The 14,708-nt window shown below is 34.0% G+C and overlaps 2 protein-coding genes across 2 annotated transcripts; one reads left to right on the top strand and one right to left on the bottom strand.

Annotated features, from left to right (window-relative positions):
* The first annotated feature begins 188 nt into the window (after positions 1-188).
* LOC125077105 (WD repeat-containing protein 35) lies at positions 189-11,407 on the top strand. Its single transcript, XM_047688908.1, has 22 exons — positions 189-459; positions 533-644; positions 892-1,031; positions 1,101-1,203; positions 1,274-1,434; positions 1,648-1,795; positions 2,052-2,182; positions 2,412-2,615; positions 3,210-3,324; positions 4,484-4,597; positions 5,454-5,676; positions 6,306-6,525; positions 6,892-7,061; positions 7,474-7,689; positions 8,087-8,230; positions 8,718-8,841; positions 9,177-9,299; positions 9,747-9,840; positions 10,114-10,262; positions 10,474-10,560; positions 10,907-11,016; positions 11,118-11,407. The coding sequence occupies exons 1-22, from the start codon at positions 436-438 to the stop codon at positions 11,287-11,289; spliced, it is 3,084 nt and encodes a 1,027-aa protein (XP_047544864.1). The 5' UTR covers positions 189-435; the 3' UTR covers positions 11,290-11,407.
* LOC125077106 (thioredoxin reductase-like selenoprotein T homolog CG3887) lies at positions 11,390-14,258 on the bottom strand. Its single transcript, XM_047688909.1, has 3 exons — positions 13,955-14,258; positions 13,690-13,819; positions 11,390-13,362 (listed from the first exon to the last, which is right to left on the bottom strand). Exons 1-3 carry the CDS (start codon positions 14,113-14,115, stop codon positions 13,045-13,047), a joined length of 609 nt encoding a protein of 202 aa, XP_047544865.1. The 5' UTR covers positions 14,116-14,258; the 3' UTR covers positions 11,390-13,044.
* Between the last annotated feature and the right edge of the window lie 450 nt (positions 14,259-14,708).

Here is a 14,708-nt window from a genome sequence, read left to right as displayed (position 1 = left end):
ATATTTTTTATTACAAAGCTATTTCGTGATTTTACCAATTCAAAATATGTCCTTAATCTTTTTGTGTTTTACTAAACTTCTATTATTTGATTCTTGAACAAACAATTATTTGTAATTGGCAACATAGGTACTACGATGTGTCAAATAAGTTAATAGTAAAAAGTATAGGTATCCTAGCAACCTAACACACTACACTTGCACTACACAGGCTTATCATAACATAAAACAAAATATAATTATTTTAAGAAATATACTTAAAATACTTATTATTATACAGATAAATTTAATCATAGTTTAAGTAATAAATAGAGCGTAATTATTTATAATACTTAGAGTAGACTTTGTAACGAACTCAAAAATTTAAACTGACTGTCAGCAATAATATGAGATAAAACAATTATTCAATTTGGAACAACTGAAAAATTACATTTTAAAATGTTTATTTATATGAGTAAGAAGGTAATGGGACATATTTTTCAATAGTCAGGTCTCATTTGTAAAAATATAACAATTTTGTATTATATTATTTCAGATAGCTATACCTAAACAATCAAATGTAACTTGTCTGGCATGGAATCATTCTTCTGGCTATATAGCGGTAGGAGGAGAAGATGGAATGTTAAAAGTTTTAAAATTAGAATCAGGTAATATTCAATTTAAAAGTTTTATATTAAACACATGTTATAAACATTAGTAAGCTAGCAAGTCACCTATTTCATTAATTGTTGATTTCATACTTTACAGAGCAATTAAAAATATATGATTCGTTATTATTTCAAGTATTTAATGCTACGAGATTAATTAGTAAATTTAAAAATAATAGTTTTATAAAATCTGTGAAATATTTACTTTATAATAATACTTTATATATATATATGTATATATGACTAGGTGGAAGTGGAAATCTGTCCATGAATCTCAGCTTAGAAGGTCATACAGGGCAAGTATGTGTAGCAATATGGAATGAAGTATTTCAAAAATTGACAACAAGTGATGAGCATGGTGTCATAATTGTTTGGATGTTATATAAGGTAATTCACATTATATATTTTAATTTGATTTATATTTATGTTTATTGAACGACACTTAACTCTGATAAGGGATCCTGGTATGAAGAGATGATAAACAATAGAAATAAGTCAACTGTAACAAGTATGGCTTGGGGTTCAGATGGTCAAAAAATCTGCATAGCATATGAAGATGGTAAGACACTTGACTAATATTGTTATGTTATTTTAATCTTTTATTCATTTTTGAAAAAAATGTTTTATAGGTGCTGTTATAGTTGGCTCAGTTGATGGGTCTCGTGTATGGGGCAAGGATATAAAAGGACCAGGATTGAGCGCAGTCCAATGGTCTCCAGATAACTCCTTGTTGCTGTTTGCTTTGTCTAATGGAGAGTTGCATCTTTATGATGATCAAGGAAATTTTATGGTATTATTACTTACATAGAACATTTTGTATGTTCACCATTTGTTATATTATTGTCAAAACAAAACACAATATTGTCTCCAGTACTTTACATACAAGTAACCATATATGCTTCTTAGGATATTGAGTATATCCTAAGAATAATTTATATATCTGTTATATAACCAACAATAATATATAACAAGTATAATGTAGATATACTTATTCAAATTGCAGATGCCTGTGGCCAGTAATGGTGTACCTGGATCAATGGAAATTGTTACTATGGATTGGTTTTCATTAAAAGCACCACCTAGTAGACCCATACTGGTGATAAGCTATACAAGTGGTCTTTTGCTTTTAATGAAGAATTGCACAGAGGAAGGTATGCTAGCTTTATTTCACTGTGATTATGATAAATACAGCTTGTAAATATGCCATTGCCTGATTATGAAGCTTACTCTAATGCAGGAAGACACATGTTTAAAAAAAATTAAAACATTCAATTTTCCTCAGAGAGATTATGAATAAGTTTTCCTTAAGCTTAAGCTTTGCCTAGCATTGGGATATATATATAAGTGGTTGACTCATTGCTTAATTTAAAGCAATTAATATAAAAACATTAACTGCTTTATTTTTAGAAAGTGTTGTAGTGGATACGAAAATGAAAATAATTGATTGTCAGTGGAATCACAACGGCACAGTCTTGGCAGTTGCTGGTGAAACACAAGATCAAACCAATGTTGTTCAGTTCTTTAATCCACATGGAGAGGTAAAATTGAAACAAGTTATTTAATGGCAGATGACATTACAAAAATGAACGGAAATTGAAAAATAATTTGAAAATAACAATTTTAATGTTTATAGTGTTTGTTATATGAAATTGTTATAAAAAAATGTCCATGTTAAATTATAAAATAAATGAACGTAAAAGTTTTCAAATATATTTACGGTCATAATAAACTATAGAGTAATATAAAGTCTCGCGTCGTCCCGCGCAGCACACGAGGACGCTGCGCGTGCCGGGCGGCGCGCTGCGCGCGCTGTCGTGGGAGCAGCGCTCGCTGCGTCTGGCCATTGCCATCGACTCCTTCATATACTTCGCCAACGTCAAACCCGACCACAAGTATGCCTTCTACGGCAACACGCTCGCCTTCGTCTCCACCGCCGACACCGTCACCTTCTGGGATACCGTCACACACCAGGTAAAAATTTAATGTCATGCCATGTTTTCACACAATATTATATATTGGCGTAACAACTTAGTGTAATCAGCCTTTAACGGGGGATTTCTCAAGTTCAAACGAAATATAGACAAAAGATACTATTTAAACATGTACTTAAATGTGACTTTGCATTGATAGTAAGTTTTAATATTTTTATATTTCATATAATCGACTACGTCGTTGGTCTAGGGGACTGCTTATAAAGCTGCAGGCCATGGTCAAATAATCGTGCTAAGCTAAAAAAGAAATACTCATCATTTTATTTAAAAATTCTCCAAAGCCGCTGAGTTTAGAAGTTGGTAGTGTTTACAGTCCCGTATCTCAGTAAACATGTAAAGCTAGATCGGTAAGAGTAAACAGTTCAGGTATCTGCGCCCGAAACTCTTTCCGGTCGAATCAGACTAGGATAGAAATGAAATAGAAGAATGCACTCGTGTTATGTTTGTGTTTTATTTTCTCCTGTAATAGCTAATGCTATTACAGAAAAGTTTGGGAATCTGTGCACTGAACCAACGAACGATTATTATCGTTATCTATTTTGTCTTTGATTAATTCATAACTACTTTTTTGCAGTCTTGGATAAATCACGTACCCGACGTGATAGATATGTGCGGCGTAGACGAATACTGCGTTATAGCAACTATTAGCACACTTATAATTTCGAACCAACAGGGGATTCAGTGTGATGGTGAGTACAAAGTAACGAGCTAGACTAAAAAAATATGACTAAACTGGGCAAAGGTTTATTGATCTTCTCATTTCTACATATATTTAAATAAATTGATCACATCATAGCTTTAAATCATCGTCAGTAAAAATCAATTTTTTTTTTTTTATTTACTAGGTTGGCTGTCGGGCAAATATTTCGCCTGATGGTAAAATTGGTCACCACCGCCCATAGATATTGGCGTTGTAAGAAATATTAATCGTTCCTTGCATCTCTAATGCACCACCAACCGTGGGATTAAGTTATTATGTCCCTTGTGCCTTTAGTTAAACTGGCTCAATCTGTTTTTATTTTATATTACTTCAATTGATTAAATCATTCAGAAATAATGACTAGCACAAAGAATTGGAAAAAGGTAAAAAAGGTTATTAAGTTAAAGCTGTTATCCAAGTGAATAAAGTATGTATACAACAATCTAAGGTTGGGGGTTAAATATCCGTCAGCAATATTGAGTTACTCATGTCTTAAATCTGTAGATATAATTCATTTAGTATGATTCCTTACATCGTCTTTGTCGCAATTTTTGAAAATGTTTTTAACAAATGCGTCTCACCTATCATGACATACGGTGCCGAATCGTTGACACTATCTACGTGTGTAACTCGAGCGTGCTATGGATTGCGATTGGCGTAAAAATATTCCGTATAGTACATACGGCACATTAATTCGCAGTAGAATAAGCTTCAGATCACCAAACTCATTGACGAAAATTGTTTTTATCCGGTAATGAAATAATATAGTCATGATACTTTTCTTAGATTATATTAACAATAATTGGCGTTATTATTTTTTTATGATATCGGTAGGCGGACTAGCAAATGGGCCACCTGATGGTAAGTGGTCACCACCGCCCATAGACAATGGCGTTGTAAGAAATATTAACCATTCCTTACATCACCAATGCGCCACCAACCTTGGGAACTAAGATGTTACGTCCCTCATGCCTGTAGTTACACTGGCTCACTCACTCTTCAAACCGGAACGCAACAATACTGAGTAATGCTGTTTGGCGGTAGAATATTTGGTTAGTGGGTGGTATCTACACAGGCGGGCTTGCACAAAGCCCTACCACCAAGTAAAATTTTACTGTATAAGTTATATAATGTTATTTAAATTTCAGCGAAAGCAATCACCATACCCGTCGCATATGTTACAATTAACAGCAAAGCGATAGCGGTGGCCGCATCTAAGGAATCGTTTTTAGTATGGAAGTTTTCTACTCCTTCCAGACCACGTAAGTTAATTAATTAATTTAGCAGCCTGTTCCAATCGAAGTAGGAATAAAGATAAACAAACCTTAGATTTATGTTTTTCATGCAATTTGCTAATAACTCAGCTATTTGTGCACTGCTAAGAGTTTATGATTAATATATATGTCGGAGGAACAGGATGCCGAACAGTTGGGTTCGGGGATTGTTCCGACATTTTGGAAGAATCATAATAATATCAAAGGATTACAATAATTCATCTCGATTAAGAGCAAATGGGCTTGCAAGCAACCATCGCATTCGAGTCGCTTGTCAAAACATAACGACTCGCGTTGCCATGACACTTACAACTCCATTCGGAGTAACCCGCTCTTAAAAGTAAATCAGCCATCAAACATTATTACCAACTATTCATTAATTATCTAAAGCAACAATCAAAGTAATCTCGCCCCGTTATATATTTATTTTTAATACAAATCTATTACACTTAACTACTTATATCCGCTTTAATTTTACTTTCAATATTTCGATAACAATTTTGTCGATCGACAATCAACTCCATTTTTTCGCGAATCCATAGTCAATTTCATAGATTAATCAAGCTCTCGACCAATTACATCGCGTCAATTTGCTGTCAAATGATGATTATTTGTAGTTTCTCCTCTTATGGTTGGAATAGAGTATAAGTATGTATTTTTATATAGTCAAAACAAATAGTAAAATTTTAATTGGCCCATAGTGTTATTATTTTATATAATATCGTATGACGTGATTCGTTGTTATAGCATAAACCGTCCAATACACAACCACGGCTGTACGATACTTGATGATTACTCAAAAGAGCTTAAAAACTATCCTTTAATGATATTATTTTTGGTACAGGAGGAACAGAACAAATGTATCATGCAGACGGTAGTATAATGACATCTGGGGAAGGTGGATTCCAAGATGATACGATTTGCTGCATCACATGTTCAGATAGCCATCTCTTGATTGGAAGAGATTCGGGTACCATTCTACTGTTTTCGATGGTCAACTTTAAGAAAATTACGACCATCAGTTTAAATGCAAAGCCATACAAGTTAGGACTCAACTCAAATTCCAGGTAATTCAATACAGGAATAACAGTAGAGCTAGCTCCTAGCTCTTATAATATTATTTTATGATGAATTAAACTTTTCATATATAAGTTCCTCCTTAACGAAAGCAGCGATCCGACAAGTAATCTTGTATGATAGACACGAGTCTGTTTGATAATCTCCGCTAGTGAGTTCTGCTAGTGAGTTAAGCGCGTATTATAAAATATATATATTCATTATGTTAATAAGAAAATATATATTTTTTTCAAAAATGATATTATTGTCAAGAAATAAAAACCGAAGTTTTCTCTGTTCTGAACTACTAATAATCTTATCTTATCTAATCTTTTGTTTTAACTAGATTTAAAAGTAGTCTTCGTATTAAGAATAGGTACGGCAGTAGTCTAAGAGGTCAGACTCATACCAGGCTCGAAAGTGGTCTGCTTGTTGAGGTTCGATATTATATACAATGGTCAATGTATCTGTCTGGATGTTTGGACCCTTTTCCCACAACACTGCAGAGCTGCAATCCTACGATCAGTCATTTAAGAATGTACTAGTAAAGTTGTCATGTGCCTCGACTAACCGAACACATCACATCACTATGTGCCCAAACTTAACCGCCGAGTCGTGACCGAGCGTGTGTGTGGGGCAGCAAGCTGTTCGCGATCGAGCAGGGCGGCGCGCTGCACGTGCTGGAGGCGGCGGGCGGCGCGTGCGCGGGCGCGGCGCTGCGGCGCGACGCGTGGGGCGCGCGCTGGGCCGCCGACGACGCGCAGCTGCTCGCCGTGGCCGAGAAGGCGCGCCTCTACGTGCTGCGCGACACGCAGCCCGAGGAGCCGCTCGTCGTCAACGGCTACCTCTGCCGCTTCAAGGTGCTCCCGACTCGGTTCACGATCTTTTAAACTGATCGACCGATTCGTTGTAACTGACATCTATCTGTGAATTTATGATAGCTCGGTATGCTGCGGTTCGAGCTTGTCGTTAGACCGGAGTGGTTTAGTTACAATGAAATATATTCATCGAGATCTAAAATGATATCAATACCGGCGACGAGACGATGAATAAATTTTTAAAGTGCTATGATGCTATATTCCAAAATGAAAAATGAACATAACGCGAGAGTAAGTTATAACACAGTAGTTTATTTTGACACCACAGCTTCTCTAGATAAAACTATATAGATATATATCTAACACATAATAATAAATTTATTTTAAATTAAAAGATTTTTTTTGTAGGAATTGGAGATAACGACAGCTCTTTTAGATAACATAACAGACAAGTGTACGCCCCAGCACATCGTACGAGTTGAAGTCAAGTCATTGCGAGACACGCGGCAACTGATCGAAAAAGTTGGATTGAAAGAGGCCGAAAACTTTATAAAGGACAACCCGCACCCCAAATTATGGTGAATACTTTATATAATTGCGTTCTCAGTTAATAGGTACGTAAACCTGTTTAATTGAAGACTCAAGGGATCTTACATCCTATATTCTATGATCGGCGGATTATTGACAGTGCTGACTTTTATTATTCTCAAGAACTATTACTAAGCAAACATTTGATACAATACGTAGGTACAAGACTAAGATACTTTACAATAAACAAACAACAAGCGTATTTGGCTTAAACCCGAGCATAATCGATCGAACGGGATGGTAATTAAAAGAAGCCCCGCTAAACTTTGAGACATTTTAAAGTTTAATCAAGTATAAAATGACTTATCGAAATTACCACACTATCGAACTTGTCTAGTATTATAGTATTATAGCAATAAGATAAGATACCAAGCAGCTCCATCCACCGACGTCACGTGGCAGGCTTCTACTGGCGGAAGGCGCGCTACGGAAGCTGGAGTCGGCCACGGCGCTGGAGACGGCGGAGACGGCGTTCGTGCGGCGCGGAGACTACGCCGGCGTGCGCTTCGTGGCGCGCCTCAACGCGCTGCACTCCACCGCGCTCAAGAGGGCCGAGATCCTCGCCTACTTCAGGGACTTCGACGCCGCCGAGCAGATTTATCACGAAGAGGACAGGCGGTGAGGTATTTATTTATAACGGGGGTCGATTCGTTTTGCTTTTTGGTTCGGTAGTTAACTTTTGGCGTTACCCGTCTTACACGCGTGAAGTTCGTCGCAGGGATCCTCTGAGCATCCATATGAGACCCCTTAATTAAATCTCGGTCATTGCAACTGAAAAAATGAAAGAAAACTTCTTTAATGTATTATGTAGGAGATTTTTTTAAGTTTTAGTATTTGAGGAAGGTCAGACCTGTTTATTTATGTTGGTCTACTTATAAGTTTATTTTACCAGTCTCCGAAACTGATTTTAGATTTTTTTTTAATATTCATTTGTGAAGCAATCCTTGTACCAATAGAATTGATTTAGTTGAATCAGTTTTAAACTTACCTAACACTCTTATGGTTACTATTCCAGGGACCTTGCTATAGCGCTACGGAAACGTTTGGGCCACTGGTTCCGTGTGGTCGAACTGTTGAAGATGTCAGTGACCACAACGGACGCCCAGGTCAAGCAAGCATACAGTAATATAGGAGACTATTATATAGACAGACAAAATTGGTTGGTATTTATTTTATTATATTTTTTAATCAGTCAAACATAAATGTTATATGTTAAGTTTCCATGTAGCGTTAAAGGTTTTTTTTATACAAATACTTGAAGCACATGGGCCACCTGATGATAAGCGGTCACCACCGCCTATAGACGCTGTAAGAACTATTAATCATTCCTTAAACCGCTAATGCGCCGCCAACCTTGGGAAATAAGATGGTATGTCCCTTGTGCCTGTAGTCACGCTGGCTCATTCACCCTTCAAACCAGAATACAATAGTATTTAGTACTGCTGTTTGGCGTTAGAATATATGGTGCGTGGGTGGTACGTACCTAGACCGACTTGCACAAAGCCCTACCACCTTATAATGTTGACTCGATAATTTATTTTTGTTTGTGATTCCAAAAATTCCTAGACACGATAAATGTGTATAAATTCCCCTACTCTAGAGCTACTACTACTACAATAGACTATTGAATTAAAAAAAAATTACAGGACCGGTGCGCTGGAATATTATAATATGTCAAATAATAAAGAGGGTCTTAAAAAATGTTACATGGCCCTAGAAGACAACGAATCTTTATCGAAACTTCTCACAGGATCACCCAGACATGCTAAGGTACGCACTGAAACTATCGTAACTTACCGTGTAACTTTTGTTACCCCGATTTGTTAAAAACTTTAAAGGCGCTATTATGGCAGACAATAGTATAGAATAAGTTTTTTACAATATCGTTATTGAGAATATTAATGCCATACAGTTATTTAAAAAAAGAAGTAGGCTGTGAACCTGAATCCTCAATTTTAGATTTAGATCTATATTCTATCTTTAGATCTATATCTATTATTAATTATTAGAAGTATATTTTCTTTCTAAGAATTATTAAATTGTGCCATTTACAACAATTATTTGTTTACAAAAATGTCTTTATTTATGTAACGAAATTATTTTAGGAGAAATTACCGAAACAAATAACCGAAGATAGAAACGATAGCATGCAGGAACCTTCGATTCAGAATATTACCCAACTGAGAGAAAGTGGACAGCTGTCTCAGGCCGCGGCGATGGCTTTCCAGGTATGTTATTTTACGTAATTATTTATTAAAGTAACAGCCTGTAAATTTACTACTGCTGAGCTAAGGCCTCCGCTCTTTGAGAAGGTTTGGAGCTTATTCTACAATGCTACTCAAATGCGGGTTTGTGGTTGCACGTGTGGCAGATTATCATCGTTTTATGCAGGTTCATTCACCGTGAAGCACGAGATGAATTATGAAAATTCAGTGGTAATCGCATAGGTTTGAACCCGTAAATATAAGATACAAATGGCCCGGATCGCTCGTGCCGTTTCAATAATTTATTGATATTTAATTCTTATAAAAGTATGCACAAACAACTTCTCTATTGATATCTCACCATGATACATTTCAACCAACTTAGTTTGACCTTATTGCAAAATAAATTCTCTGAAAAGAACATCTATACCTCTACAGTGTTAACAAATACCTAACTAACTTTTGGTTCAGTTGGCGGATATCGAGGCGTCGAAGGCATCATCTCCTTGGCGAATAAAGAAACTCTACGTTCTAGCTGGACTTTTATATCGCCAACATGGTTCAGGTGAATATATATTTTTTAAATATTGGTATTTGATAAATATATTGTATCGAGTCATGATCACGGGTCTACTTGACATTGTTTTTTTTACACTAAATTTTTGTGTGTGTTTATTTTTTGAAAAGAAACTGAAATATGGTTTAAACATTAATTTACTTTTGACTATAATAGAAAAATCTCAAATTGTAAAGGACGAGAAATTGCTTCAACCACATGTGAACTTAGGTAAAATACTCCGATCATGTGTCAATTAACGAGGTTCCCCGTCGGCGACAGAGGGCGCGGCGTCGCGCAGCTGGCGGGCGGCGCGCGCGCAGCACTGGCTGTGCGCGGCGCTGGGCGGGCCGCGCGCCGACCACGCGCTGCGCCGCGCCGCGCGCCTGTGCCTGGCGCTGCCGCAGCTGCACCCCGCTCAGCACGTTCAGGCGCGTACTCGGCGCGACGATTTGCTAAGGGCTATTCGCTCGACCTCGATCTATATCATTATTTCCGAAGGCCGCAGTCGCTCCTCAAACTGGGCATTAAGTCCATACGCGATGTCTATATGAAATGTTTTTAAAAACAGTTTAAATTGTATACAGATATTCTTGGACGGTTTTGGTTCTATATAACTGAACTGCTTAAACTTTATTACAGGCATGGTGTACGGTCGCAATTATATCCCTTCAGGCTCGAGCTTTCGATCTTTGCTCTAAAGCCTTAATCAAACTGGAGTCTTTCAACGTAAGATTTATAATATATATGTAAAGCTAGTTGTCGCCTGCGGCTTCGATCGTTGGGTTGGCCGTCAGATGTTAGGTATAAAAAAAAACCTTTCTCCGTATGTATTGGTTCATACATTATATCGAGAGTGGCCGGGAAGAGCATGATTACTTATATTACAGATGATTAAACAGCTAACTTCAATTTCATCAAAAGTGTGACTATACTATTAATATTTATTATAATTAGTAAACACTTCTACTTGCGATGACGAATGATAAATACAAAATTTGAATACCCACCTCAATCACCTTTGCCTATTTCCTCTTTGGTCCTTGTTACTACAATGTTTTTTTTTGTATTTCAGCCCGAAATCTTTGAAAATATTGCCATTGAAATATTTACAAGATGCAAACCAAAAGATGCAAGAGGCAACAAAGTTGAATGTCCTCACTGTCAGTTGGGAATACCAGATTGGTAACTATTATGTTCAATTTAAACACATATTAGCGTAATATATTCAATGATAGCGTATATTATATAATGAAAGATATTCATTTATTTGTTTTCGTTTAAAGGATGGCGTCATGTCCCGGTTGTTCTACGGAATTTCCCGGATGCGTAGTGTCTGGTCGTCCGCTGTTAGCACCGCATACAACTTGGACTTGTAATGTATGCGAAGCGCACGCACAACATCATGAATTAGTTTTACGACATTCGTGTCCCATGTGCCATACACAACTAGCATAAAAAAAACTTTTGTTAATGTATTATGCAATGTAATCCGTCCATTGAAAAAGTGTACAAACTTGGTGTTTTTTTTATTGTAAGGAATAAAAATATTAGACTATTGACGTTGTTTTATCTAAGTTTATTTATTTTGAACCAAAAGTACATCATTTGACATTATTATCTGACTAGATATTTAAAGGTATGAAAAGGATTTTTCTCGGTATTCTTCTCTATATTATTTGTAGGCTGTAATATATACCTTAACTTATCTCTCTTCTTCTATTAAGATAAAACTACGGATTGAATACAATAAATGATTGTGTGGCAATTTTTTAAATGCTTAAAAAATCTTTCTTATTAGAAACAGAATATGACATAATAATGACCATAAGTTCTTACTAGTTAAGCTATTTGGGGTGATTGGAAACAAAATTATAAAGATTTATTTACTATACTATAATGTGTCTGGCCCGGAAAATTGTTATGGGATTTACTATCAAATTAATATTTTTTAATTTATTCTTAAAATCAGGTTAGGTTAAAAATATAGACATTTTTTCAAGACTTAGGAACTCTGTACTTCATGTTGCTTTATGAAATTAGTGCATTATTATCTACATTCAATTAATAAAATTTTACTATTTTGTTATTTTATTCAAATAAATAGAATTTTGGAATAGTCTTCAATAAATTAGCTATTTTTATATGTAATTATTGTGTCAAGAAATATTAAAAATAGGTAATGTAATATTAGACAGCATGATTAAGAAACTTGATGTTTGGTAACAAAGGTAAGGCCAACTTATGTCTCACTTATGCAGAGACTGCAGAATATTTAAACTTAAAGAATTGGGTTTTATTACATTCAACAATTTATGCATCATTCCAAGATTAATATTATTTTTATAAAAAAATATCTCTTCATGTAAAGCTGTTTATCACTAAGAAATTGTGAGAATTAAAAATAAGTCTTTAAATTATAAATGCAATTCTCCCAATCACTGAAAAATAGAAAATAAAAAAAACTCAGTATTTAAATGTTATTCTAGCATGGCCCCATGAGGTGTTATCAATTATACAAATTCTACATGTATTTGTTTAATAAAATAGTTTAATAATCATGGTACAATGATGCAAATGTTCTTCCTTGGAGTTACAATAATGAAAAAAAAAACAAATGCTTGTCTTAAGCTTATTAATATTATAACAATATTATTATCTAATAACATATTAAACTGACACACATTGCAAACTAATAGTTTACTTAATTAAGATAAAATAAATTTTGGTTTATTTTTAAGTATAGCTGTAGTAACCAATAATGAAGTGACAATATCTATATAATAATTTGATCAGAATCAACGTTTTTGATGTAAATAGAATAATAATCATTTTATTATCTCTAAAATGTTAATAAGTTAATGTGTTTGTATAATGATTCGCTTTATTCAAATGACCATTCAGTTTTATACATTACTGTATGGCAACATCCTTTAACTTGCATGTTTTTCATAGATGAACTCAGTTCAGGAGCATCTTATGGGAATATAGATATAGTTACTTCATTTCTAATAAGTATAATAGATATTGATTTCCAATCACCCTTAGTACCATAATACAATAACAATATAAGTCTGCAGTTAAATCAAATAAGAATTTGTGAATGCAAATTTTGAGGATTTTATAAATGCTTTATATTAAATACACAAACAACATACCTATTTTAAAAATCTTAGGATAATTTTTAGTTTGCCACATTTTCAAATTTATTAATTAAACAAAATTATTATTAGGCATTTCCATTTTTGAAAACTGTAAAGTATTATCAATTATTTGGAATAGCTCTGGTGGCTGTGGAATTCGTCCAGTTTCCAATTTTGACCAGAGTGGAATGTTATTAAGTGATATTTCAAATGCACCTGAAGATACTAACTGACCTTCGATCATGTTTGCTAGGAAGAACATCATCATACATGCATATAACTTGTTTTCCAGACACCAGCTCCACCAGGCAGGTTGAGGTTTATTCAACCAAGCAAAAATGTTGACACCACTTAATATGCACATTATCAAAATCATTTTTCCAAAACCCTGAAACAAATATTTAGACTAATCAGTTGTAGCAGATACAACCTGCTCTAGTAGTTGCCAGTGCAGTGAATTTTATTTCTATAAAAATATATATAGAACATTAAAGGTTTTTAACTTTACTGATAATTGAAATACTCTCATAAAAAGTCTTACTCTTTTGGCATTGTAATTGTGGTTATAAATAAATATCAGGCTACAATCATAGATACATATCCATAAATTTAATAATCTCTACTGATTACTTAACAGTATCATCATCAACATAACAGTATCATTGTCAATATAATTAAAACAGTCTCACAGTTTGCATTACATATTTATACTTACAATCATTCTAGAAAGGTACATGTTTAGACCAGGAGGATCATAATTAGCTCCTATAACAGATATCTCTGGGTATTTTTGCTGAATGATACCTGCATAATCTTCATACACTTTCCTGTAGCCACAAGAGTAACTAAAACAAAATTTCATTAATTAATTTACCTAAGTTGATTATCAGTGTCTCATTATTTATTATTTTTTGGATAATAAACAAATCCATATAAAAAAAGTTATATTCAACTTAATATATTTAATAAAAAATAAATACCAGTAATAAATATTCATAATATGACCAACTCCTTGGCCAATTTTACTAATACTTTCAGCTTCATTATCTTTGGCCCACACGTAATTGTCAGTACATAATATAATACATAATAATAAACTCGTGACAAAAAATGTTATATTTATATTATTAAAAACAGACATTGTAATTAATTTATTTTCAGCTATTTAAAAAACCATGTGCTAAATAATATCACAAATTGAATAAAGAATAGTTCTTAATTAGGTGTTTTTGTCTCCTTATTTTCTTCTTGATAATCTGACAAGCGACAAGTCACATTTACGCAATTGCATTGCACAAATCACATTCCCATAGACACATAGATTATATATTTCTAAATAAGAATAAAATGCAATTAAAATATTCTATTTGAATGTTTAAATTGTATTTTATTGAGAGAAGAATAGAGAAATGAGATTCAGTGCTGATGAACATTCCATTATGAAAAATCGATTATCGATTCCAAATTTCTTTTTCCAATAGACAATTTATTGATTAATTTATTTTTGTTAGTTCTTAAATCTAAATCAGCTTTTAAAACTGTTTCTTTAATAATGCATATTCAAAATCATTAGCCATTTCGTTTACTTATACATAAAAAAAAAAAAATTGAAATCGAATTGTTAAAAAGTGAGACTTTTATCGAACTTTTAAAACTGTTAATATAATTACTATTGGATAAAATATATATTTTTTTAAATTTAGCAAAAGGAATGTTGAAATACCACAATTTTAA

Source organism: Vanessa atalanta, chromosome 3 (genome assembly GCF_905147765.1).
Source record: "Vanessa atalanta chromosome 3, ilVanAtal1.2, whole genome shotgun sequence".
Taxonomy (NCBI): Eukaryota; Metazoa; Arthropoda; class Insecta; order Lepidoptera; family Nymphalidae; genus Vanessa; species Vanessa atalanta.
This window is presented reverse-complemented; position numbering and strand designations above follow the sequence as displayed.

What these genes read in the sequence shown, in the direction of transcription:
- LOC125077106 (XM_047688909.1), bottom strand. Translation starts at nt 14,115, where the DNA reads ATGTCTGTTTTTAATAATATAAATATAACATTTTTTGTCACGAGTTTA. An exon ending in ATTATGAATATTTATTACTG is followed by an intron (nt 13,820 to 13,954) that starts GTATTTATTTTT and finishes ATTTTGTTTTAG; the next exon opens with TTACTCTTGTGGCTACAGGA. An exon ending in TGTACCTTTCTAGAATGATT is followed by an intron (nt 13,363 to 13,689) that starts GTAAGTATAAAT and finishes TATTTGTTTCAG; the next exon opens with GGTTTTGGAAAAATGATTTT.
- LOC125077105 (XM_047688908.1), top strand. Translation starts at nt 436, where the DNA reads ATGTTTATTTATATGAGTAAGAAG. An exon ending in GGGATACCGTCACACACCAG is followed by an intron (nt 2,616 to 3,209) that starts GTAAAAATTTAA and finishes ACTTTTTTGCAG; the next exon opens with TCTTGGATAAATCACGTACC. An exon ending in TATATAGACAGACAAAATTG is followed by an intron (nt 8,231 to 8,717) that starts GTTGGTATTTAT and finishes AAAAAATTACAG; the next exon opens with GACCGGTGCGCTGGAATATT.